The sequence below is a fragment of the Ambystoma mexicanum genome, chromosome 7p, assembly GCF_040938575.1.
Source record: "Ambystoma mexicanum isolate Mex_15411 chromosome 7p, UKY_AmexF1_1, whole genome shotgun sequence".
In the NCBI taxonomy this organism is placed as follows: Eukaryota; Metazoa; Chordata; class Amphibia; order Caudata; family Ambystomatidae; genus Ambystoma; species Ambystoma mexicanum.
This window is the reverse complement of record NC_090939.1, coordinates 670,276,811-670,304,316: the sequence shown is the minus strand read 5'-3', so window position 1 is coordinate 670,304,316 and position 27,506 is coordinate 670,276,811. Positions and strand designations below refer to the sequence as shown.

General features: G+C 47.1%; 1 protein-coding gene across 4 annotated transcripts in view; it reads left to right on the top strand.

The window, feature by feature from the left end:
* Positions 1-27,506, top strand: part of CARS2 (cysteinyl-tRNA synthetase 2, mitochondrial) — a 1,341,930-nt gene that overhangs the window by 593,526 nt on the left and 720,898 nt on the right. For all 4 annotated transcript variants that reach the window (XM_069636755.1, XM_069636758.1, XM_069636756.1 and 1 more), the window contains one exon: positions 17,529-17,600. In XM_069636755.1, the coding sequence (XP_069492856.1) occupies positions 17,529-17,600 (72 nt within the window). The remainder of the gene's footprint in view (positions 1-17,528; positions 17,601-27,506) is intronic.

Sequence of the window (27,506 nt, the reverse complement as noted above, 5' to 3'; positions counted from 1 at the left end):
GATGGGGTGGTTGTAATTAATGTCCTGGTTTCTCCAACGTGAGGGTTGAGCTATAAGGAGAGCTGTGAAGACAAGACACCACCCCTTGTTACAGTGTTGTGTGACAAAATGTCCTGCATGAGTTCTAAAATGAGGGGTTGGAACTCTCACAGTACCTTATCTCTATAGTAAGGTAGGTTTGAATGCTGTGACGCTTCCGAGGTGAGGAATCAAGTTGAATCTCACTGACAGGAGATTAGTTTCTGTATGGAAGTACGAGGGCTCGAAGTCTAAGGAGCGGGAGACAGAATAATGCACAGAGGTTGTAAGAGCCAAGTGCTGGAAATTAAAGCAGTTGGTGGAAGGAATGGGCTGGGACCCGGTCTGAGGGGCTCACCTCGTGGCTCTGAGTGGTACGCGCTGGCTGGAAACAGTCCGTGCTGGTGCTCGCGTATGTTGCCGAGTGAGCTGTCTCGGATAGAAGAGATGCGCATGCGCGCTGTAGCCGTGTCTTGTACTCGGCCATGCGTTGATGCGGCGAGATGCAAGTCGTCAAGGGAACGGGGACACTAAAGCGGGCTCTTTGTTCCGGAGAGCGGAATACGCTGAAATGGGCTGAGTTGCAAATGTAACTCCGGTATGTATCCCTGATGTGGCTGTGTATGCCGTATCTGTTGTAAAGACCAAAGTGGCCGGGGAGCAAGGCGGTGAACCTGCAGGAGTGGATGTAGAGTACACCATGTGCATGTATGCGATGGCAATGAAAATGAAAAACGGGAAGGGGCCAGTGGAAGGTGCCATGATTGGGCTTGGCTATGGTGAGCCAAGCATCGCTGCATAACTTTCTCAGTGAGCATTTTTAAGAACCTGGGATTATTCGTTTATGACAATTGAAGAGGGCATTTTCTCTGTCATTTTGTGATTGAGTGGGATTACAATATTGATCTGTGCTCCCTCTGTAATCCTTTACTGCAGGACTCTAAAAGCACATGAGAAGATCACAACCTGCCTTCCTGGGCACCTGATTGAATAGTACCTCTTGCACAGGTGCTTATTACAAACCATTCTCGTTAGAAATGGCCAATTAAAAAGCACCACTCATTAAAATCACATTTCTTCTGTTTTTTTCCCCTATGTAGAGAAAATAAATGTAGCAGGTGCAGCATCGTGAAAGGGGTTCAGGTGTCGCTGCTGGCATATTTCCGTGGCCACAACATTGTAAAAGTGAGCAGACCATCAAAGTGATTTAGAGTGGGAATGCTGCTGGCTTGTGTTGTGGGTGACTCATCATGCAATGGGGGCAAGAGTTTTAATGCTGGCGTATATTGTGGCACATCACCACCAAAGGGATTCAGAGGCATGCTGGCACATAATGTGGCAAAAGCATCATGAACTTGTAAAATGATCCTCTGTACTGTTAGTGACTTGTCATCTATTAGATTGTAATTTGGTACCCTACAGAACAGATAACCCATGGTATGGATTTTACCCAATTGTTCTGCTCCTGCTGTAAAATTCACTAGTTCAACCCATTATTGTAAAAATATTTCTCAAGGGGCAAGCCCCCAAACACACCGAAATGGTTTAGTCTCACTAGCTATGCTTAGCTTCTCATGCTAATTTTGGAGAAGTATTAATGCCACTCAACTAAAAATATTTACCAAACTACATTGACCTCAGGAGCCACTCTTCCCCTTCCCCCATTGTGAGGCGGGATAGCTCACGGGCAATGCGTTTGTTCTGGAAGCAAAACAAACCAGCTACAGGTTTGAATGCCGACCCGTGCTTAGGAACCAATCTCTGGGTTGCTGCTGAGGCCCCCAAGTCCTTATATTTTGTATGAAAAACAGGGTGTTCAATTGTTAAAGATCCTCATGCCACCCTATACATCCTCTGGACCCGCTAGGTGGAGGCGGCAACTCCACAGTTTGAAAACCACTGCTTTAAGATCTGTTCATACATTTGGAAGTAGGGATTGGAGAGGACCCCTTTCCAACTTGGGAGCCCTGCACGGACCGTGCCTGCACCATCATAGGCACCAGAGTCCCTGGCAACCAACCAAAGATGGCCACTGCCATGAGGCATGCTCCCCTGAGCTCCCAGCCCTTCCAGGGCTCATTCCATGCCAATGGGCCACTGCTGAGGCCATCCCATCACACCCCACCGTACTCAGCAAGGATGCGAAGCGAAGCCAGCCTGCATTCAAGACCTGCGAATAAGGCCTCTCATGGACCACTCTGTCAGTCTCACCCGGGTAAGCCGCCAAGCCACTGCTGTCCTTCACCATCCCCATGCCTTCACTTGCTTTAACGCTGCAACTATAGCTAAGCCCTGTCAGCCGCAACCGACGTGCGCACAGGCTCACTTTAATAGCAAAATGTATTGCAATGTTCCCAGCTTGAGCAGCTTTCTTCCCTCACGCCTGCCACAACCTACCCCTTTCCTCTCCCCACTCCTCCTAAGGCACACTCATCTGCCCCTATTCCAGCAAACCTCTCACTCATACCAAGGCCAGTGAAAAGTCCTACTGCAATCCTCGCACTTGGAAGTATGATTAACTAACACGAATCCAAATCTACTGTCAATCAAAATGGCCTCTAGCTCACGATTGCGCCACGCACTCCTTCCTCCCCGCTCTCCTCGAACTACACTCCTCCAAGGAGTGCACAATCTATCGATCTACCAAAGGCAGTCCATCCTGCACCAATGTACTTGGCACGACTCCCCCTACCCAAAGCTTCTAGTGCCCACAACACGCAAGCACTGAAACCACTTACACCCCACAGTCTACCTCTGCCTCTCCACTGCAGCACTGGCCCTCAAGGCAACCGGCACACCCAGCATCACCTCCGTGGCTGCCCCCTTCCCACTAGCAATAGGTTCCAGACTGCGCCTAGAATGCCCATACCAGGTTATCCCACCCTCTTACCGCCACACACCTACCCCACACCAATGACCTTGCACTGGCCTGCGGAATGCAGTGGTGCCATTCCCCCAACCTCTCTTACAGAGAGAATGCTCTCAAGACCCAGCAGCTCCACATACCCACTCCAGGCAGCTCCCTGAGACAGGCATCCTGCCCTATTGCTCATTGCCTCCACTTATTACCCCTAACTCTGCAGCCCACACAAGACAAGTTGATTTCTGTAGTAGTAGGACTAGACCTCGCACACAAGGAGAACGCTCACTTCACCTGGCCACACGTTTTGTCATTCCATCCTTTGAAGCACTTCGCCCAGCAACGGAGTCTCCAACTCCGTACAGCCCTCTACCATCTCCAAAGTCACCCTCATTTCACCCAGTGACATGGCCGACCCCTCCCAGGGCACAGAAGCCCTGCTTGCTTCTGAGCCACCAGCATCATCGCTCTGGTATGCCCTACTCAACACCAGATCCCTGGTTCCCATGCACACAACATCCTAGATCTCATTGCCTTGAACAATCTCAATATACTCGCTCTAACAGAAACGTGGCTAACACCCACTGTTGTTCATGCGATAACCATCACGGTCCGCACCGGCTATGCTATACTACGACAGGACACTGAAAAAAGGTGGTGATGTAGACCTCATCTTAAAGGACTCCCTCCCTCTGCAATCTATCAACTCTACCTTACTCCCCAACTGTGAATCCCTCAGTTAAAATAAACTGCTCACCTAATGCCACCATTAACCTCCACCTCATGTATCGACCTCCAGGGCCCATCACCACCTGCGAGGATTACCTCGCCCAACTAATCTCATCCAATCATAAATCGACATCCCAACTCCTCACCTTGATGGCTTCAATCTTGGCTTCAATGATCCATCTGATACAGAGTCCACTGCCCTGTCCAATTCCATGGCAGCCTTAGGCTGCATCCAACACATCCCAGTCCCCATGCATACTCATGGGTGCATCCTAGACTGGATTCTGGACCATAAAAGTAACATCATTGTCCTATCCAACCTTCGCTGCCCTGGGTCAAATCACCATACTATCACCGTCACTATCCCCATCAGACACTGTCTCCCATGCACCAAATCATCCACCACCCCAGCCACGATTCTGGCCAGTAGCACCCGCAACTTGACCAGCCCTTGGATCATCCTTCTTCTTAACCTCCCGACCCTCCTCCCCCAGGACGCTACTGCCCTAGTAGAATGCTACAATACTCTGTTGAGCAAAACTGTAGACGACCTGGCTCCCTCAGAACCACGCTGCACCTCAACTCATGATTCACCTCCGATCTCCAGGCCACCCACGCTAAACAAAAGAGCAGCCGTAGCTGCCTGGAACAAAGATACGACTGCAGCAAGCAAAGCACACTTTTCCAGAATCTCCCTTCACTACAAACATCCAATTAATGTCACCAAAGCCGCTGCCTACAAAGAAAGAATCTCCAAGGCATCTTCTAGTTCGTGTGAACTGTTTTCCATCTTCCGAGAATTAAAGACTCCCATTGTTCCCCCCTCCACCACCCTAAAAGACAACCCTTGGTGCAGTATCATCCAGGACAGACTCACAGGCAGAATTACACAATTACAAGCCAAGATGAAAGCCAAACTATCCTGCACACCAGCCGCCCCGCCTCCCGCACAACTCTGAGAATCAAGAGACATCCCCCCTTCCAATTCCAACCCACCTGTGTCTCAACCCTATAAACATCATCAAAGGCCTCAAACTCTCACGCAGTTAAGGCAATAATATGCCCAGCTTCCATTGTAAAGGAATGTGTAGAACCCTTAATTCCTCTCATCGCCGCCATCATTAACTCCTCCTTCGCCACTTGCACAGTGCCTTCCACCCTGAAGGAGTCCTGCATTTCCCCGCTGCTGAAAAAGCCCTGCCTTGACCTTGCAATCGCCACAAACTACCGACCAATAACCACTGTCCCCCCTTCCTCCTGAAAATTATCGACATTCGCCTCCCTACAAATCCAGAACTTCTTGAATCCCATTGCATTTAAGTTATTCGACAATCCGGGTTCCGCCCAAACATGGGACTGAAACAGCCCTTCTAGACCTTAAGAATCAGCTCAATGACTCTAATGACCTCAGCAACTTCTCCCTCCTCCTTCTGCTCGACCGATCGGCAGCCTTCAACCTTTTTGACCATCGGATGTTCTGCCACCACCTCATGTCTTCACGCTTTTCACCTAACGCTGCCAAAGGGGTTACCTCGTTCTTGGCACAGATCCTCTCCCGTTTTTGCAGGTGATGCTGCTGTCCGACCGTAGCCCATTTCCTGTGGAATCCCCCATGGTTCTTGTGTCTCCCCACACTCAACAATATGTATACAAAACCCCTATTCAACCATCTTGACTTGCTAGGCATTTCATATACTAACTGTGCTGATGACACGCAAATACTTATCCCCCTCTCCAACGACCATACTCCGGATACTCTGAGTGAACACGATCTATGAAGCTATCCAATCCATGATGGCCACACACAGCCTCCGTCTCATCGTCACCCCTGCCCGCATGGTTAAATTAAGCCAAACCTACAAGGCGTTCATCGATGGTCACAACATCTCTGTCGCCACCTCTGTAAAAATTCTGGGCGTGTACTCCTCTCAGCATGACTCGTCGGGTCAACCAAATTGCCTCATAGTCAGGCTTCGCCACTAAGCTAATTAACTCCAGTAAACCTTTCCTGTCCACTAAGATAGTCTTTAAGTAGCCTGTGCCATCATTGGATCTAAACTGGATCATTGTAACTCCTTACCATGTGGCACGTCAGCAAAAAACATGAATAAGTTACAAATAGTACAAAATGCCGCCCAGGCTGCGCTAAATATTGGCAAGCACGACTGCATCTCAGAGGGCAGGTGGTCTGCCCACTGGCTTCCAGTTAAGGACAGAATCAAGTTCAAGATCCTTTCCATCGCCCACCGTTTACTGTCCAACGACGACACCCATACCTTTCACAAAAACTCCAGAAACACACCACAGCAAGGCCCTTAAGAACAGCACACAAGCATCGCTTCATCACACACAGATTTAACGGCAAAAGGTTGGGTGGAGCCAGCTTCCCTGTCCTCGCCTCCGTCTTCTAGAACATCCTAAACCCCACCTGTGAGATGAACCAACCTACAACTCCTTCAGAAAAAAGCTAAACTCCCACCTCTTCAACTGACTTGTCCCTCCTTACTTGTATTTCCCACCTTCTTATTCTCAACTGTTTTCTTGCTCCACTGTAACTAGCGGCTAGATCACGAGTGCACAACTCTTTGCTGGAGGGCCGGGTGTAATTTGTAAGCCTTCTTAGTGGGCCACTGTCTAAGCGAGTTCTGCAAGTTTTTTGAGCCGGAAAAATGTCAAGATGACTCGAGAGAAAAGGCATGTTCTGGAATGTAGTTATTGACTTTAGTGTTCGTTTTCTTCAATTTCTGAGAGAATCCTGTAATAGTTCATAGGAACACAATGAAAACATTAAAGAGGAAAGTACTTGAGGCTTATGGTTAACAAAACCAGGATGCTGACAAAATAATGCTTAAGGTGCGCTGTGCACTTTAAGTGTTTTATTTTGGCAGGCTTTTCAAATAGAAATAAATGACACTACAGTTACTCATCCAATACCATGTATCATTTCATCGGTCATGCTGTATCATGACTACAATACCAAAAACGAAATACAATCATCTGGAGAAAAAAAAACATCTAATCTATGTAGAGTTTGAGATGCTGACCCTTTAAAATGCAAGTATTGTGTACTTTAAAAGATTTGAAAAAGCCACTGCAACTTATCAAATTGGCAATTTATCTAGGTCAAATTGGCAAACACTTGCCATTCGCTGTTCGTACCATGAAAAATAAATCGGGCCCTGGATTTTGGCCAATTTAATCGCTTGGTTTGGTGATTCTCTTCTCTAAGATGCATAGAAATAAACAAAGAAAGTTGTCAGCCTCTGTTGTTTGCTCTCAAATGTACAGAGGAAATGCCAAGAAAAGGACTGCACCTTATTCCTGAACTTCTCTGGCCTGGAGGGCCATAAATCATGATGGGAACAGCCGCATCTGGTCCGCAGGCCGTATGTTGTTCACCCATGGCCTAGATGCACATGGGCTTTGTGCGCTTATATAAATGTTCAAATAAATCTATATATATATTTGTGAAAGTGTTTGTATGTTTGAGGTTGGCTCCAGCCCCATAACAGTTGGTGGGCTGATATTTTGGCCCACGGTCGGCATGCCAGTCTAGGATGTATTAGTGATAGTGAAATCTGACCAACCCCACCCAATCGCCCTGCACAGGGTGGGGTCTGGCACTGTGCTATCGGTATAGGCGATTTCAGGAGGTTGTCAATTTTGCGATTTTTCAAAAATGGGTAGTTATGACCCATTAAAACATACACAAGGCTATTGCCGACCCCCATGTGCATATAAGCTACAGACCGGGGCAACGCCGGTGTGGTATCAGTAGTAAATAAATACTAGATTGCCTGATGCTTTCATTCTACATTCCAGATTCTCCACACTGTTAAATACAAAAGCAAAGGCAGTTTGCATTTATAACCATGAATCCCTCATAACTGATGATTGAATGAGGTTTATCTATTTTTCTCCAATCTGATATACGTGGGTTTGCGAGATTGGCAAGGATACTTTTATCGCAATGTAAGGTGTAACAAAAATCTGACTAGCACATACACGAACATTCCACCATAACCTGGATCTGCAACAAGAGAAGCATGTGCATATCACTAATATTGGATCCACTAATATTGTGACATGCATATTTCAGTGTTCATTTGTGTGTGGGCATATGTTTGTATAAATAACCAGTCCGTTCCTTTATGAAAATCTGCATACGTTGGGAAGCCTTCCTCGTAGCTCCTGTGTATTTTGCTTTAGCAAAGCAGGAATGCTAAAGAAATCTGTGCCCAAATGGGGCTTCTTATTCCAATACAGTTCTATGTGATGTGTGAATTAGACACATCCCTTACCAACATAAAATAATTTTGTCTCGAACACTTTTTCATTGCTGCTCGCAATAAAGCATCTTTTTACAAGATTCGGGTAAATTTACCAGACCAACATTTTTTTGACAAAATGTGGGATGTTTTTCAATGTGTCCCATCATTGAATGTATTCCTATGAGGACATGTCTGAATTTCCCGTTTTTTTCTAGAGGAAAATCAACTTAGCCCGCAGATCTTTCTCTTTTTGTGTGTACCCATGCGCTTTCGCGATCTGAATGACACCTGGCCTAGTAGGATCGTTGTCTGTCTTCCCCTTGTCCTTCCCCCTTGCCTCGTCGCGCCTTGAAACACCTGTGTATAGGTGCATTATAAATGACATACCATATCATACCCTCAGAAGCAATCTACATAATAGCTGTATATCTAGCTGAGCTAAGCAAACATCTTGGACAGAATCTGGCAGTTTGTCACCCACAGTTCAAGGCAGATCTATTGAGGTTTGTCTGAATAAAAATGTTTCTGGAGCTTGTGAATCTGCTTAGATTCACATGCTTTGCAAAGGCTGCCATTTAGTAGTTGGCTTCGAGTATAAAATTAGTTTTTTCGAAGTTGAACAAAGAGCTGAATAGAAAGTCCCTGGAGTGCCCCCTCTTGACCCCCATAAGCATGACAGCCGAAGAGTCAGAGATGCAAGAAACCAGTCCCTGTTTGGACAGCCCCCATGGGGGCCACTGACAAATACATATGCGAACAGATATTCTGTCAAACAGCCATTCAAACCCTATCCTGCTAATGTCGTCATGGATACAGGTGCCCCAACACTGATAGTGGATTCAACCGCTCGATGGACATGATCGACTAATGACAAATATTCTGCAGTGCTGATGTCATTAGAGACACCACAACATAGTAACGTTAGCCATGAAGCACACTCACATCCACGCACAAAGTTACATGGACATACGTGCACACACGAAGAACATGCTTACACAGTTCTGTAGGTAGAGGACAGATACATATATATACTGTCCAAAGCTTTTATTATTTTCCTCATTAGCCAAATGCAGAAACGCGGAATGCAAGGCAAGGAAGAGATGCAGAGCAACCTTGCAGCAGCTTAGTACAACTAACCATATGGGACTACAGGATTGTATAAGGAACCTGGGAGGACCATGAATCTACTAACCTAAAAGAAGAATTGCACAAAATAGACCTATAGCAATCATAGCAGAACCATAGTAGAGTTACATGAAGACACATGCCTCAGAATGAAAAGCAAAACCAAGCCGAATCAGGCTGCACGAAGCACCAAACCAGGGCTTACAGCCATCGTCGGAGGCGAGCAGCACATTCCTAAACTCAGAGACGAGGAGCCATCTGCAAAAAAACAGAATAAATCCTCACTAATTACAGAGCAGAAAGATACATTTTGTGGTCTTCATTTGTGTGGTACGGCCAAGCCAAACAATGGCCATTTACCCATGGTAAGAAGAGCAGTTTCCAGCGAAGCAGACAGGAAATGATACATGCAGTGTTTTAAAACGTTGCAACCCTAAAGGCACTCTCAAAGGCAAAGTGGTAATAGTGAGTGCAACACTGGGAACACATACTCTTTCTAATCAAATTGAGAAGGTGCACTGAGAACAGAGCTGGGACCAAGGCTTGGGGCGAGCAGCTCCAGTCAATGAGGGAACACATATCCGGGCGTGGATGGCAGAGGGCAAGCGCTAATGGTAATCCTGCGACAATGTAATCGTTTTTGGGGACGGGTCAGGCAAGCCACCTGACATGTGAGGGCCAGTTGAATACCATCTATATGTGCAAGCCATAGGGGATACCACCCCAATCACCCAATCAGGAGGGCTCTTTGGTTTTTAAGGAAGAGCCTTGATTTGTGATGTCAGAATGGCACAAAAACCCCTGACACGTGCTCAGGAGCTGATATTGCTGGAAACGTCTTTCCTGTATGATCCCTGTCTGTTATGGAAAGTAAAGGACAGTTCTAACTTGTCCTTGTCTGAGTCCTCCATTTGTATCCCGGGGGATGGTTTGTTGGGCCATAGATGCTTTGAACGGTGGCTGCGTAGTGTGAACCCCGGTCCTCTCTGGCATACCATATACAGGGGCATCGACTGTGGTGTTCGTCCCACTATCCTGGTACTATGTGTACAGGTACCCATGACCCATCACGCGCCAGTGTCCTCAGATTGTTTTTTTACCTGGCTTGTCGCTTGTGAAGGTTGTTTGCAGTTGTTCTTTTTTAAAATGTATTTATTTTTATTTTTTTAAACTCTTCCATTCTCCTATGGGGAGGCAGGGCAGGAGCCTATGATTCTAAGCAGATACAAAGAGGATTACTGTTAAGTCAAATTTGTCTTCTGGAGCTTGTGAATCATGCTTAGCATAGATTATCAAACCGTACCCGAAGCAGGAGGTGACATTTAATTGTTGGAACCTAAAATATGAAGCTTTTAACACCTTACTCCTGTGCACATGGGCCTTCACTTGTTACGAGCACAGCTCTTCTTCAGGCTCTTACATGATTAAAATTAACAAGAGAAATTAAACACTAACAATTAGTCAAATGATTAGCGTACATATTAACCCACACGTCTTATACATTAAAAAGATTAGTATACTCAAATTATAAAACGAAAACATCAATTCAAAGTAAATTGTATAGGTCAGTCAGGTTATTTAGCATCCATATTTAAGCACGCATTATATACATTGAAAAGATTAGTATACCCAAATCATAAATACATTAAATTTAAGGTAAATTGTATAGGGATGAACCAAAGAATAATTTTGTGCAATCAGAAACAATAACACCCACAAAAAAGGGGGAGGGAGGGTAAACTGAGTTGGGGTGAAAAACAAAAGATGGATTAGTTCATTAGTATTCAACATCAAAAGCCGTTTCCCTAAGGCAGATTGATGAACCTTGTTTCCTTGCCCCTCTCTCTCCTTCCCCTCTCTCTCGCAGCCTCTCTCGCTCTCTCTCCCAGCAGCCTCTCTATGCCTCTCTCTCCCAGCCTCTCTCGTGTGCTGCTGCGATCGGATCTCTGCAAGGCTGTGCTTTTAGGCTCCCCTTTCCTGTTTGCAGCTTGGGGCGCTGATGTTGGTCTTGGCCTTCTCTGTTGGTTCTCTGGGGTGCCTCAAAGTACAATCAAACGTTGGCCAGTATCCGGACCAAGAGGTAAGGCTAGAGATAAGTCCGCAAACAAGCATTCTGGTACCAGGGGGGAAGACTGTGTGGGGGACTGGAAATGGGTGCCTCATTGCTGCCGCTGACCACCTGAGGGGGATAGGGCTGGCTCTGAATTCCTCTCTGGTAGGCCTCCTACACCTGGCTGAAAGTGGTTCCCATCACCCCTTGATAAGGCCAGATTACTGGCCTTGCCACAATACATTTAGCTTTTTTCACAAGTTAATATCTCGAGTTTAGCAGATGGAATGTGATCTTTTTTGTTTTGTTTAATCATGCACAACTGCGAGGTAAAGTCTACACATGTCAACAATCTCGAAAAATTGAAATGGACAATGCTTAGATATTTTTTCTAAAAAGTCATTTTTAGAATTCTGAGCAACTAAATACATGTTTTTTATACTCCTTTTAACGTGTGTGCCTGTCCATGGAAATGCGCCACATTAGGCACAATCAGTTGCTTGCAAAATTCATGTGGCTTCTAAAGTTATAGGGGAAAGCATTTTTGCATTTTCTATGTTTAGTTTGATGTAACCATAGTGCTGCTTTTGTGGCACTATAACCACTGTCCATCCCCTCGGCTCCCCAGGCCCACACTTAAAATGTTATTGATTAATTAATAATTGGTTACTTTCCTTTTATTTCAGCATGCAATGAGACAGGATGATTTCTGGAGCATGCGTGATAGGTGCTGGTGAGAGAACTTAAAACACAAATAAGACTACAGAAGAACATGGGAGCTGGGCAATCTGGCTGTCAGACCTTGACCCTGCCTTACCTCCAGCAGGGGACCTTTCCTCCCTTCCGTAGGCATGTTTCCTTCTGCCTAGGTTAACTTCTTAGATGCTATGTGACTGGCGGCTGCTCTGGCACCTGCTACCCTGCCAACAGTGCCAACCCCCACCCTGCTGTAGAGGCTGCATAACAATGGGCACCAGAATCGACAGTTCTCCCTGTTCCTTGGCACTGCTGCGCATGTTCGGGGCTCTCGGTCAGTACTTCAACGCCTGGGTTTCTCACAAGACCTAATGCCGCCTTCTCTTGAAGGATCTCTGAGCTGGTGCTCATCGAGTTACCGACTCAAACGGCTAACTTCCTTGATCTTGTTTCTGCTCCCTTGACCCAGGTACGGATAACCGTATTGACCTTTGTCACAGATGGCTTAAGAAATATTCTTACGCATGGGGATGGTTCAAGGGTTTTTGTTTAAGATTTCAGTGGGCCAAGGTCTGTCACGCTCTCGCGCCTTATATGCACCAATCTTCCCTAACCCAGGTTGCACTACTCCCCAAGTATGTATATCTAGCGGAGTTCACCCTTCTACATAATACTAAACTTGATGACCTAAAGTCAGAACGCTTTCACTATGCGAGTTCCCTCATGGGTTTCCCAACTGTCCCTACTCTATCCAAGGTTTAGTTGTCTAATAGGGGTATTGGATTTTTCCTTGGAGACAATCTGCATGATTCTGGCTACTTTCTTTCAAGCTCTTGCTGCTCCTCTCCCTCTCACGTTCTGGTGGTCGCCTCTCACTACTCGCCTCCTGCCAATTCCACCCTCCTTCTACTCCTTGCATCTTCTTTCTCTGTCCCTCTGATGTTGCTCACTCTATCTTCACCTCTCCCCCACCCTTTGATGCTATTTCTTCCTCATCCCTGATACTGCTTGTCCCACCTCCCTCCTCCTACCTACTACTTATCACCTCCACACTACAACTAGCACTCCCCCATCTACTCAAACACCCTTCTTCCACTCATACAAACACTCCTTACACTTTCTCTCCTAGCCACACTTGTTCCCTCTAGTCGTACTCACAACACAGTACCACATGCATCCACAAATCACCACTCCTCCTGCTGGCTTCTTTGTCTGCCACCTCCTCCTCCTCATCTGACTTCACCCGAACAAAACCGAACAACCCACAACGTCCTGCTTCCTGTTCCCCTATTTAAGTTACACCTCTTTGCAATGGGTTTAGAAGGGTTGAAATTAAGGTGCATGGAGCAGGAGATGGATATAGCTTTTGGATATCTGGATTTTCCTGTGATCAGGAGTTACTCATCACGACCCAGGATCTATTAGAGTCCTGTTTTAAGAATGAGTACTCAGGACAGTGTAAGTTTACTGGAGGGCTTAACAAATTAGCAATACAAGATTGAAAGTAACCGATTGAAAAGAAATACTTTTTCAGTAATTCTTTGTCGAGTTCACTTCACCCATCATTTTTAAGTTACTTCTAGAAGGTTTCTAATGCGTCTCTTTTCAAATTCCACGACACATTGAGTGATTGCTCTATTGGTATATTTGTGCAGCAAAAGTTGGCTTGGGGAGCCAAAAGTAGCTCCTGGTAGCTGTTGGTGTCAAGCTAGCCAGGCTCTTCTAGGCTATCTCGGGGGGGCTATAAACCCTGACTTTTCTTGTCCTGGCCAATCCGGCCTGTCTTCCCCGCCTCGTAGGTGACACAATCACAGAATAGTGGACTAAGCCCCACCCCTTTCAACGCACAGGCCCCTGCGGAATAGAGATGGTGGCCTGAGGTGCTCAGTGTCCAAGTATGTGTTAGGGGCCTCCGTTCTAGTGTCCCCTATGACAAGTGCAGTCTGTTTGGGGGGGGGGGGGGTCAGAGCCCCAATGTTAAGTCCTTTGTTTATTTTATTGAGCATTTGTAAGGGGCTTTATACAACAGAATTGTTTCAAAGCACCACAAGGCTAATTGGAAAGGGAGCAGGGGAAATAATAACAGTGGCATAAAAAACTGTAATATATATATAGATTCATGATCCTAATGGGCCTTGTGGCATTCGGCCGGTGCAAGTGCAATGAAGAGAAGTGCAGGGGAAGGGGATGGAAGGGGGAGCAGAGGAGTGGACGAGGAGGGCTGTGCAGTGGGGAGGGGCTTTGTATTGACTGGGAGGAAGGGCCTAAGATCCTGTGAGGTTCATGAGGATCAGGCCCCTGGTCACAGCGGCAGTGGGGTGATTAGTAGGGAATGAGGTAGAGAAGAGCAGAGTTTTTAGCAGTTTCTGGAATTTAAGGAGGTCCGGCTCAAGTCTGAGAGGCAGGGTGGCTGTTCCAAAGGAAGGCACCATCTGCGGAAAGAGACCTACCCCCCACTCTTTGCTTAGAGAAGCGTTTCACAGTCAGGGAGCTGGAATTAGAAGAGTGTAGGGCTCTAGCAGGGGAGTATTTCGGGAGGGAAAGTTTGGAGATGGTGTGGTCCCAGGCCCCAGAAGGTCTTGTGGATGATGCAGAGGGTCTTGAATGTGATCCTTGCAGCCACCAGAGAGATTTTGGGGCTGGAGAGATACGGTCCCTGGGCTTGAGGCCAAGGATACATCTTGCAGCCCTATTCTGGATTAGCTGGAGGGGGCGGGGGGAGGAGAGAGGGAGATTGCGAAAGAGGCTGTTGCAGTAGTCCTGCCTGGAGCGGACCAGAGCTCTGGAGACATTGAGCTTCTGGGGGAAGGTGAGAAAAGGAAGAATGCCTTTGAGGATGGAGCTGTAAGTGGGACGTTTTGGTAAGGTCCATGTCAGGGGTGAAGGAGAGTGGAGTCGACTGAGATGACTCTCAGGTTTTTGGCCTCACAAGATGGTGGGGTTAGAGGGCCCAAAGAGGGTAGGAGGAAAACAGGCCACAGGTGTCCCGATGAGGAGGATCTCTATCTTACTGGCATTGAGACAGAGGGCATTCGCTGCACACCATGTCTGAAATGACGGACAGACCGTCTAGATCAGAGAGGAGGAAGAAACAGGTTGAGGGAAGTTTGAAGGAGGGGAGAAGGAGATGATCAGGTGAGCAAGAGGGGAGAGATAAGATAGTGAAGAGCCATGGCGATAGGATGGAGCCCTGGGGGACGGTTGTCCATTAAATGATGAAATGAGAAATGTCAGTGGAAGGAAAAAAACAAACGTTACTTAAACGAAAATTACTTTCTGTTTTTTCTCCTGCAGACAATTCTGGCAACCTGCCCCCTTACTTACCTGTTGGCGGCACACCTCTACACTTACGTGCATGGGAACCGGCGCCGCATGATCCTTTTTTCTTTTTTGTTTTCTAAAACATCCTCTCGGGAGCGGAGGACACCCCTGCAACCCCCAAACCTATTATAGTGAACAAGGGTGTGAGGGACACCCTCGCTGCCCTTGTTCACTGTAATGACACTGAATGCGAGGTTTTTAAAAAATGTACGGCTGTGCAAAATTTTCATACAGCAGAAATTCAAACAAATTTCCCATTTGGTTTTTTAAAATCGAACATTTCCACGGATTACCTGGGGGGCGCCACAGGTAGAGAGGGTGGTGGTTGAGGATCGAGGGTCCTTGGTGCTCTAGGGAGTGTGCCTCCGGCTGCGTTGGGTTGCCGCCAGCTCTGAAGTGCGTTGCTTGGCTTCTCCCTGGTAGGACTCCCAGCCCCAGCTGAGAGGGTTTCCCATGCCCTCTTGACAATGCAACTGCTGGCCTTGTCACACCTTGAATTTGCCGAACCACCTTTGTCTCGTTCTGCTGTCTGGTTCTCTTGTTCCAAAAACCCTCAGAGATTTGTTAAAATTCCTTCTCTTCATTTGGTGGGTCTCTCTCTCTCTCTATCCCCTCTCTCTCTCTATCCCCTCGCTCTCCCCTCCTATCTCTTTCCCTCTCTCTCTCTTCCTCCCCTCCTCTTCTCCCCTCCCTAATCTTTTGTTCTTGTGCCTCTTGGCCTCTTGGTCTTTTGGTTCTTGTGGAGTTTCTCCTTCTACTCTTCAGCTTCTTGACTGTATTTTCTTCTCAGTTATCACCCTCGTGCCCTCTGGGGCATTGTGGAGGACTTCTCGGTGCGATTGGGTTTCCTGGAATTTACCCTAGACTGCACTGTGCTACTACAACACACAGGCTGGTAACTCCCTGACTCCAAATATCCCATATGTTTTCTGTCTTCCTGGAGGTTTTTGGGTATTCCTGGTTCTTTGCTTGGCTCTAATATTCAAGGTATCTACTTATCTATACTCACCTTCTCTTTTCCATCTCCCGGGAACTCTGACTTTTGGGTTTACTGCCTTACCTTTTTCTTCTTTTGAGAAAAGCGCCTATCCGTTGACAGGTGGAAGATAAGGTGCATGGGTGGTGTTGACTTTATGGACCACCAAAAAGGTGTCCCGACACTGGAAAACATAATGAAGTGTAAACATTTATTCTCTTCAATGGTAAACATACACAAACAAGCATTGGTGAAGCCAGTAGGTTTGGTTTTTCTAATGTAGAGTATCATTTTGTTTTTCAATTTTACAACTGTTTTCACTGGGGAATTTAATGACCATATAAAATTCCCTCAATTGGGAGGCATACTTGTAACCTTGACCACTGGTAAGATATGTTCCTGTATGATGATCGTTACCAGAGAGGTGTTAATTGCATCTGCTACATGTGGGTTTTGGGTTTGTAACTAGTTTGCTTTTTAAGGGCATGTTCCAACCATGATTTTAAGTCTCTGAGAGTAAATAGTTTTGATGGGAAAGATGATCAAATCCTGCATGTACCCTGCCAGTTGATTTGAATCATAGATATGGTAGATGAAGTGGAGTATGTCTATGTTGCTTAAGAGTCTCTACAATTCCATGTTAGGTTGCGGAATCTACCCTCAAAGTAAAATCTATTAGTATAAGAATCTAAGTTTGGAGTGTTGCACCTATTCTGGTAGCTTTTTCTACGTATAGTGTACAGTACCCCGGTCAATGCTAGTGAAATCTCATCCAGGGTACATCTCGAATTTCAGTGGTAGGGTACAGGAAGTATGCTTTGGATGCGTTCAATAATAATTGGTGAATCTATGCATGCTTCCAACTCTTCTATTCTGCCTGTGCATGTTCAGGACTGTGTTTTTATTAGGTCGACATTTCTCAAAAAAAGGCGAGGCAATTTTGGACCCAGTGGTCCCATAATATCCATGAGAATATTGTAGTTGAAAATGTCCGGCATGGGAAGGCTTTTTTTAATGATGGAGTGAAGTTCATGTACCCAAATATGACAGTGATTCTTAAACACAGTTAATAGTTTTTCATGTCGAACTGTTGCCATTTGCCAAATACCTCTCACCCAATATATGCATGGAACGGAATTCTAGTGAGGATTCCATAAAGTACATGTTAATTTGCTTGACTATCCTCACATGAGGCTCATTAACCCCCTGTCCCATTTAATGGAATGAGGTTATACTTCCCTTGCTCCCCTTCATGGAAGAAAGCATATTAATTGTGGTCCACTGGTCAGCCTCCAGTGCAACATGATGTTAATCGGGCACATACATGGCCGCTGCTGTGTTGGCCCTAAGAGTTTGGACATAAGTTCCCCCCCTCTGAAACTGAGATATTAATTATCTTACAGTTGAGTAACCTTTTTAACGTCCTTTATAGTGAACCATTCCAGGGACATGTTTTAATAAGTACATTTTTCTTTTTTCCAGTTGAATATTTCACCAATGTCTCTTGCCCGCACGTATGAAGAAGATTTTAAACAAGACATGGCCTCGCTCAAGGTACATATGACATCTTTATCCGACAAACTGTGCAGCAATCAGTTAAGCATCCAGGGCTGAAACATTATTTGCAAGGCAATCTATCCGCAATGTATAGTGCAATGCGTTTACGAGAATTGTGAATCCAAATATGTATGTGCGAGTCCAGTTATTAAACATCGATGCCATTGGAAAATATTGTTTCTTCTTTTGTTTACTTGGATGCTATATGTAAGATATAGGGTACAATAATGTCCTTCTAGGGTGATTGTAACTGTCTTAGTGTTTGAAGTTTTCCAGTTTCTCTACCAGCGAAGCTGACAATGTTACTATAAAGGTAAGTCACATCCCAGGGCCCTGGACTACGCCTGATGAGCTATCCATACTTTCCTCCTGGCTTGCACATGCTCTTTATTTGTAGTTGAAGGACCAATGGATGCCCTTTCAGTACAGTGTTATCCACAGTACTGTAGGAAATATGAGCTATGTGACCTTTGCTATGGCATGGTGGCTAGTGTGGGAAGTGAAGAGGTTTCTATGCAGCTGCCCATGCTTGTTTATCCCTGTGCTTTCCCTTGAGGATGCTATATTTTGCTCATTGAAGCAGTAAATTATCAGTCCGAGAAGCCCATGCTCTTTCTGGCTCCTAGGACATATCTATTCACTGCCCACAGCGTTGTCCTACTTGGTGAAAGGGGGGTTGGGCGGGGGGAATTTTGCGCATTCGCTGGATGGTGCAACATCCCTGTGGATTCCTCTTCAGCCAGGAACCTAATACACAGTATTATACAGTGTACTTCAACATCTTGCACTGCTTCCCCCAGACTTCTCACATTATTTTCTGCATGGTACCAGACTGTACATCCTAACCCCGACCCATCCTTTTTTTTTTTATTTCAATTTTATTGGTTTTGTAAAGTTCGACAGACAATTACATTCAAATTCGAATACTGAGTCGAAAGAAAAAGATTGTTCACAGCAAGTAACATTTTCATATCAAGCGTATAAAGTCTCTTGGAATCAAATAATTAACCAAGAACGTCAACAAAACCTACTTTCTTTACCCCGTCCCCATCCCCCTTCACATGTCACCGTCTGGGGATTGAAAACAAATGTAAACATTACCAAAGAACCGCTAATATACTCATGACATAAGGCAAGTGTGCACAGCATAACCCAAGACCCTGACAAGACGGGCACCAACAGCAGTTGACTAAAATTACACAAAATTTGGCAGTGTTTTGCACACATTCTTTTCACGTAACGTATGTAGCACGAAATTCTGACCATGCATTCTCAACATTGGTACGATCTCCATGTAAGGCCGCTGTCAGGTTTTCCATTCTGTAAATACACAGAGCAACACCCAGCCACTCAGTCTTGCTAGGGAGTGTGGCTCTTTTCCATACCATGGTTAGACAGGCTTGTGCAGCCATCAACAGACCTAACACCATTTTGGGTGCTTTCATGATCGTGTCCTCCGTTTCAATCAAGCCGAACAAGATCAGCAGTGGTTGTTTCTCTCTTTCGACATCATCTAGGTCCCTAATACAGCTAAGAACCTCTGAGCAATAGGCTTGGACCACTGCGCATCCCCACCACATATGCCAATAATCAGCCCGTTTTCCGCAGCCCCTCAGCAGAATGGGCTTACTCCTTGATACATTTTGGCAAGCCGGGTTGGGTCATATTGCCATCTATACATTAACTTGATAGCATGTAGCTTATACTGGCAAGATATAGACGATTTCGCCGTCCGTCTGCATATTTGAAGCCATAACTTCTGTGACATTTGCCTACCCATATCTTCCCATCTGCCTTTGAGTGTCAGGGAGGGTGTAATATCGACCTCAATCAATGCCAGGTACATTGCACTTATCAGACCTCTGGAGCCCGTGCATGTGTCAAGAATTCTCTCGAATGGGGTAAGGTCCCTCTACAATTGTTCTTTCCATATCGGCCTTGTCAATACCCCCTTGAGTCTCATGTACAGGAAAACCGAGAGTAAGCCTATGCCAAGCGCCTCCTGAAGTTCCTGAATGATTATAAAAGAGCCATTTCTCCATAGTTGACCTGCCCTTTCTAGACCAGCCTGGTACCAGGTCTCAAAGCTTCCTGGTTCCGGGATTGCATCTCGGATCCCCGGGGACCATAAGTGGCCCAGAGGAGAGGGCCATGTCGTAACTCCAACCATTTTCTTGCCCGGTTTCCACATTGCCCATATTGTACCTATAATGGGATGAGATTTGATGCTATTACGTAATTGGGACCCAGGCACCCATAGCCATTCACCCAAAATAAAGGGACGGAGGTGATAGTTATCCAGGGCTATCCACTGTGGCTCTGACTGCTGCCTGACATGTGGAAGGAGGACCCGGAGTTGGGCCGCCCTATCGTATGTTTCGATGTCCGGTAGGCCTACCCCTGCATTATCTTTTCGAAGCTGGAGCAAGGATCACGGAAATCTAGGCTTTTGGCCGTGCCACAAGAAGGCTAGTAGCAATTTTCTTGTGTTGGGGAAGTATTCTGGGGGCATTTTAATGGGAAGCATTTGGAACAAATATAGTATCTTAGGGAGGATCACCATTTTTATGGCATTTAAACGTCCCAGCCAAGAGATGGTGAGCTTGGACCATCTTTGAATATCTTTTTGAAGGGCAAGTGACAATGGTGGGAAATTGGCTTCATGTAGGGATCCTAGGTCCCGAGTAACATTAATACCCGAGTATCGGAGTGTGGTGAGACTGACTTTTACTCCTAGGGGGGCAAAGCGTTCGACCTCAGAGTCTCTACTCTTGTCAATTGGGAGGAGGACAGATTTCGCAGTGTTAATTTTCAGGCCTGCCAACAGACCATATTCTTCAATTATTTCAAGCGCGGCCGGGACCGAATCTAAGGGATCAGTTAAGTGTAATAAGATATCATCGGCATATAGGCCCAGTTTGTATTCTCGATCACCTACTGTGATACCTTTGACTCTACTATCGTGTCTCAATTTTTGAGCTAACGGTTCAAGGGACATTACAAATAATATCGCTGACAGTGGGCAGCCCTGCCTCGTCCCCCTTTCCAGTGGAAACCATCGTGAATAACCTCCATTCACCACTACTGAAGTTGTGGGGGAGGTGTACAGCGCTTTGATGGCGCTGCAGAGTTTTGGCCCTAACCCGTTCGCGACCAATACCTGTTCCAGAAATTCCCATGACACCCTATCAAAGGCCTTCTCGGCATCTAACGACAAAAGTGATGGGTCCCCTCCCATACCATGTGCCTCGTGGAGTAAGTGAAGTGTTTTTCTCATAGTGTCCACGCCCTGTCTCCCAAGAACAAAACCAACTTGGTCAGAATGTATTAACCTAGGGAGGTGCGTTTCAAGCCGGGCCGCAATGACCCTGGCATAAATCGTAGCGTCAATATTGAGGAGAGAAATGGGACAAATGGAGCTGCAGTATTTAGCATCTCTACCCTCCTTCGGAATGACTGCAAGGAGGGCCTGAGAGAAGGATGGAGGAGCGTGACATGTGTCGAAGATGTGGTTGAACAGAGATGCAAGAAAGGGGGCAATGAGAGTGGAGAATGTCTTGTAGAAACCGGGTGTGAATCCATCTTCTCCTGGGGCTTTACCTGTCTTCAAGTGCTTTATGGTTTCTACAACTTCCTCCTCTGTGACTGACATGTCTAGGGAATCGGTCTGCGTAAGTCTGAGTGAGGGGATCCGCACCTCCTTGAGGTACGTGTCTATGCTTCCCACAGGAGGGGGGGGTCACTTACATATAGATCTTCATAGAAGAAGGCAAATGCTTCTTGTACGTCCTCGGGGGAAGTCACTGTCGTGTCCGTGAGGGTACCATCCGTCCTTTCGATAAGTTCAACCCATCTCTCCGCCTTCTGTGCACGGAGACGAGCCGCCAAGAGGGCATCCGCCTTGTCGCCCTTCTCATAATATTTTTGTTTGAGGTATTGTAGGGTCTGGGCAGTTTTGCCCGCAATAAGTATTTTCAACTCCTCTGAGTAGTTTAGCTTTTGCAATATACTTGGGTCTTTCAGATGGGGAGGACTGTGCCAGGCTCTGGGCCTTACAGAGCCTTTCCCTAATGCCCTTCTCTATCAAGGCACGTTCTCGTTTTTTTTGGGCCCCTTCCCTTATAAGCACCCCCGTCCAAGGTGCCTTGGCTGCCTCCCATACGGATGTCTTCCCTATGTCCCCTGTGTCATTAGATGCGAAGAACTGCTCGATCTCGGTTTCCAAAGCTTCCTTGAAGACCGAGTCAGCCCATAACGATTCATTACATCTGCATTTGGTATTCCGGGGGGCCAGGTCGTTCCAAAGTATATCCACCATAACCATATCATGATCCGTCCAGGCAGAGGGGTATATAGTTGCCGCTTGCAATGTGTGCAAGAGGCCATCTGAGAGGAAGATGTAATCGATACGCGTGAGTGTGGGAGTGGAAGGTGAAGCCTCTGTCCGTCGGGTGCAAATGGCGCCAACTGTCCACGAGACCATAAAGATTAAGGGTTAGTTTAATGTCCGCCTCGTTCCGCGTGTTGGGTGGATCTGCCACGTCAGCTTTAGTTTGTCTATCCTTTGAACTGTCCATCCACGTGTTAAAAATCCCCACCGAGAACTCTGTGTCCCCTGGCCATGCCGAAAACCTTCTCACTGATTTTGTGGAGGAACCTATTTTGCCCTTGATTAGGCGCATAAAGTGTAGCAAGGGTAACTGTTGTGCCCCATATGCTTCCCACGACTATGAGAGCCCTCCCCTCCCTGTCCATCCATGTCTCAAGAATTGTAATCGGGAGGCCTTTGCGGATTAGGATCCCCACTCCCGCTTTTTTCGAGATACCTGAGCTCCAGAAGGAGGGTCCGATCTCCTGTGCTGGGATCACTCTCTCCTCACCCTTTCGATATCGCGTTTCTTGGAGGAATAAAATATCTATATTTGATCTCCTAAATTCCCTGGCAACAATGGATCTCTTTGTGAGGGAGTTCAAACCCTTGACATTGAGTGTGCAAATGCGTAACGTGTCCTTATAGAGTGTAAGTGCCATCTTGAGCTTTGGGTAAGTGTATATGCAGCCAGTTCGTCTGCTTCATGGCCCGTAGTGTGTGGTTCGTATTCTTCGTAATGGGTCTCAGTTAGTCCTTCGGAGGACAAAAACTGATCCGTCCAGTACGTATAATGTCCCTTTATGTATCCAAATTGTGTTTTCATGCCCCTCAGGTCTGTGTTGTGACAAAATGTGTTTCCCACCCGCCCCACCCACACCTCCCCTCCCTCCCGCCCCTACGTTCGGCGCCCGACCAGTCTGGGTTAAGATCACCCAGTCGGTCTCGGACCACCAGTGGAGACTGCGAAACAAGCGGTCCTATCTTAATATAGACATCAATAACAGTGAGCCCCCAACTAGGTGCTCGTAACTTATCAACAAACCAAAAACAAAAACTCCGACCCCCCAAAGGCATCGTTCCAGCATAAGCATTACCTCGTATCTCTTTCTGGGCATCCTAAACATACATGGTCAAGTTCACCATTCGCACGAAATGAGTAACGCATTAGAGTCTAAAGGTGCGACCAGAGAATTGGGCACATCATTGGTGTATGTTATACAAGAACCCTTCAGTCTGACGCACCCTCATCGCTTCTCTCTGCCTCGGGCAGCGCCCAATCGACCAGCTTCAACCGGATCACTCACCACAGAATTAATTTGCCCCTAGCTGCCTAGCATGCCAGCCTGGTGGCCAGATTAGTGTTCCATGTCCTGTGAATTGTTCATTCTCCGAAATTTCCTGGAGCCTTGGATCCGTCTGCGCCGCGGGCCCTTAGTGTGCCATTCACCTTCCTCCCTCCTGGACCCTCCATGGGAGGGGCCCTCCTCCTGGGTACCCAGCATGTCAGAAATGCAGTCTGCAATGTCCTTTTCCGAAACTAGTTTCACTGTTGAACTCTCCCACTCAAAGGTGAGTGAGAACGGGTAACCCCACCGATACCTGGTGCCTTTATCCTTCAGCATTTTCATAATCGGGGAGCATTTCTTCCTCATTGCGAGCGTGAGCGATGATAGGTCTTGGTAAAGCGAGATGGTAGCATCGCCGAGAGTAAGCAACGAAGCGTGTCTGGCTTTATCTAAAATCCTGGCTCTGTCTGCATAGTTGTGAAACCTAGCCAGGACCGAAAGCGGACCCCCCCGGCCTGCCTCCGGCTCTGTGAATGCGATCAAGTTTGGGTTCATCCACTGTCTCATCCTTAAAAAGGAGCTTCAGGATGGCGTGCAGGGTTTGTTTCAGGTCTGAATCCGATTCTCCTTCCTTTTCGGGGATGCCGATGACACGCATGTTGTTACGGCGTTCCCTGTTTTCAAGATCGTCAATGCCACTTTCTTGTGTTCTACTTCCGCAATGCGGTGGCCCATTTGGGCTTCCAACATATTCAAGGAGGTTTGATTGTGTTCGACCTGCTCCAGCCTGTCCTCCATTTTGTCCATTCTCTGTGTAATTTTGTCGATTTTGCTGCCTATGTCTGCCCTCATGCTTCGCATCTCCGCGAGTAGATCAGCGACATCCACCTTGGTTGCCGCGGCCTCAGACCCAACAGTCGACATCTTAAGGTCAATGAGGGACTTCAGAGTTTCGTGGGTTGGTGTGAACTTGTATTTTGCCAATCTGTCCTTATGGTTCATGGGCGGCAGGACCCCGTCGATGAAGTGGGTAGGTCTCAACAGTGCGCCAGAGGTCAGCCCCGCCAGAATGGGTGCTTGAAAGGTATGAGCTTTTGTGCGAAAGCAGGGTGCCGTGGGAGAATCCAGTATCCAATGTTTCTCGTTCGCTCGGTGTATTGACCTTCAGTTCGGGTCCCCAAGGAGAGGAGTCCACGCACAGCCTCATGTGCGCGGCCTAGTCCAGGCCGAATGCTTAGTGTAGTTTGTTTCGATAAGCCTCAGGGTTCGAGTGGGGGGCCGAGGAGGGCACATGCCCTGAGAAACAGGGGCTCGGCCTTCTGCTGCCTGGAGAAACCTGCCCAGGGCCTCCTCACGTATCTCCAGTACTCGGAGCACTGCGGTTCTTTCCACCTATGCCACTGGGGGGGGAGGGAGGATCACAACGGGCACCACAAGAGCCCCAGGCCCCACTCACCAATCAATTCATCAGCCGAGTTGGAATCCAAAAGGAGGCTCGGCGCACACGGCGAGCAACAGGAGCAGCTCAAGCAAGCGGGGTGAAGAGAGGTGATACCGCGTCACCGTAGGACAGGGGTGTTTCACGGGCCTGACCCAACGCCGCGTGTGATCCGGCGACCAGACGGCCCTCCAATTCACGAACCTGGAGTCCGCGGGACAGCTGGATGGGCCTGCGGGAGGAGTTATGCATGTACTTTAGAGTGGGTCCCAGCAGCGATGTGGGTTGGAGCGCTCTCTCCGGTGCCGCGCGTATCACGGCTCCGCGTGTTAAGGAGGCACGCAGGCCCCTCCAGCCTTCGTGCTGCGTGTGGCGCAGGGGGAGTTTTCTCTGTGAAAAAGGCTCCATTTTGCTTCGGGTTTTCTCCGGGTGGTGCCTGGACACTTCCGATCCTGGTTTTCGTCGATGAAGTAGCAGATGGGGGTCTCGTGGTGGGGGCTCAACCCACTTTCCAGGACCCTTGCGTGGAGCCTACACGGAGAGCGATACCATCCGTGTGCCCCCTGGTGGCCAGGTCCCCGACCCATCCTTTTAAGTGCCTTTTAGCTTTCATTCTCCTGTCTCCTCTGTTTGATCAAATGCTCCTATATTTCTTGTAGATCTGCAGTCAAATGGAGGCGCGTGTTTGTTATGTTAGCTGGTATTTTGATAGCGCATACTGCCATTGGTATGGCCTCAAAGCGCTGTGAGGATGAACGCGCTTTGGAAGAACGTAGTCTGTGTGGAAAGTAATGAAAGCACTGGGGAAATGTGTGCGTGCATTTGACCAAAACAAACGTACCTTTTCCTATTTGACCAAATTATTTTTGATCTTTTTGTTGTTTGAAATTGCATGAGGAGGCCCCCCCGCATCTCCACCTCCAATTCTCCGTACCTTAACCTATTCCTTTACCCAACCCCACGTATTTATTTTATTTTGACCAAAATTCAATAAAAAAACTATCAAAGAAATTCAGTCAAATACAAAAAGGTCAGTTTGACCTGTGATCAAGTATGCTAATACCATAGAAGGTAGGTAGAGAATGGTTAGGTCTCTAACAGCAGCCCATATTACAAAGGTGTGAGGAACGGGTGCCGTGTCAAATTGTCAGAGAGTCAAGCTATGTGAACAGCTGGACCAAATTTTGCGTGAGACTCAGTTGTATTCTATGGGTCGTAGCACTTGGCGGTCTAGGGTAATGTATGTGTTATAAAGTGGCGTTAACTGAATCAATATAATTATAGTGCGGCTAAATTCAAAAGCAACAGGTTCCAATTCTAGTGTGGCTAAATTCAAGGCCAGCGTTAACTAAATAATTACAATTTTAGTGTGGCTAAGTACAAAATCAGCGTTAACTAAATCAGTGCAATAACAATGTGGTTAAATTCAAAAGCAGTGGTAACTAACTCAGTACATACAGTTCTAGTGTGACCAAATTCAAAAGCAGTGGGAACCAGGTTAGTACAATTCTAGTGTGAATAAATTCAAAAGCAGCATTAACTAAATCATTACCATTTTAATGTGGCTAAGGTCAAATGCAGTGGGAACCAAATTGGTTGGAATTATATTGTGTTGTCCCTTACCTTCTTTCCTCTAGATAGGTGGGGGTGATGCAGGGCACCAGGACAACAGGAATCGCCCTTTTCCACTACCCTTTGCAGGCTTCCCAGGCAAGGCTGCCATGGGAGGGTCCATCCAGTAAGAGTACAGGTCACGTGACCCCCCAACAGCGCCAATAAGGGCCTGGAGCGGGCAGACGGGGATTGGATCGAGGGTGTGGGGCTCCTTTCTATAGTGAAAATGGTGTGGCTTGGTTCACGGTGGGAGGTGGTTGGGTTGGAGCTTCTTTTCATAATTAAAATGGTGGGTCTGGGGCCATGGAGGGAGGGGGTGAGATTGGGGCTTTCTTTAAATTAAAATTGTGGGGCTTGGGTCAGGAGGGGGCTATGCTTGGGCCTGTTATTTAATTAAAATGGTAGGGCTGGGGTTACTTTGAGAGGGGGGTAGGTTTGGGGCTTTTTTTAAACTAGAAAGTTTGGGGCAGGGGTCACGAAGGGGTGGGGGTGTGCTTGGGACGGTTTAAAAAGAAAAGCTGAAATGATGGAACATGGGTCATGGTGAAATGGGGTGGGCTTGGGGCTTTGTATTTAAACTAAACTGGCGGGGCAGGGCATCACAGAGGGAGGGGGTGGGCGGGCTTGGGGCTTAAAAAAACTGAAATGGTGGGGGGCGGGTGTCACTGTGGGAGCGGGATGATCTTGGGTTTTTTTTTTTTATTAAACTGTTGGGGCTGCATTCACGATGGAAGGGGTGGGCTTGGGCTTTTTTGTAAACTAAAATGGTGGGGCATGGGTCACAGTGGGATGGTTTGCTTCAGACTTCTTTTTTATTTAAAATGGTGGGGCTGGGGTCACGGTTCTTGGGGATTTTTTATTATTATGGTGGAGCTGGGGTCACGGTGCGAGGGGAGGGTGGGTTTGGGGCTTTTTAAAACATTAAACTGTGACCCTGGGTTCACGTTGGGTGGAGGTGGGCTTGGGGCTTCTTTTTTTAATTAAAATGATTGTGCTGGGGTCACGGTGGAAGGGAGCTGGACTTGGGGCACAGTGGAGGGGCGGGGGGTGGACTTTAGATTTATGTTTGTTGGCCAGAACGGCCTTCACTTACCTGGGTGGGTGGCGGGACTCTTTTCCCAAGCGGTGGCGGGAAGCAAGTGTTAACTTCAATTCAGGGTGACTTTCTTTCTAGGGGTTTGTGCCTCTGAATA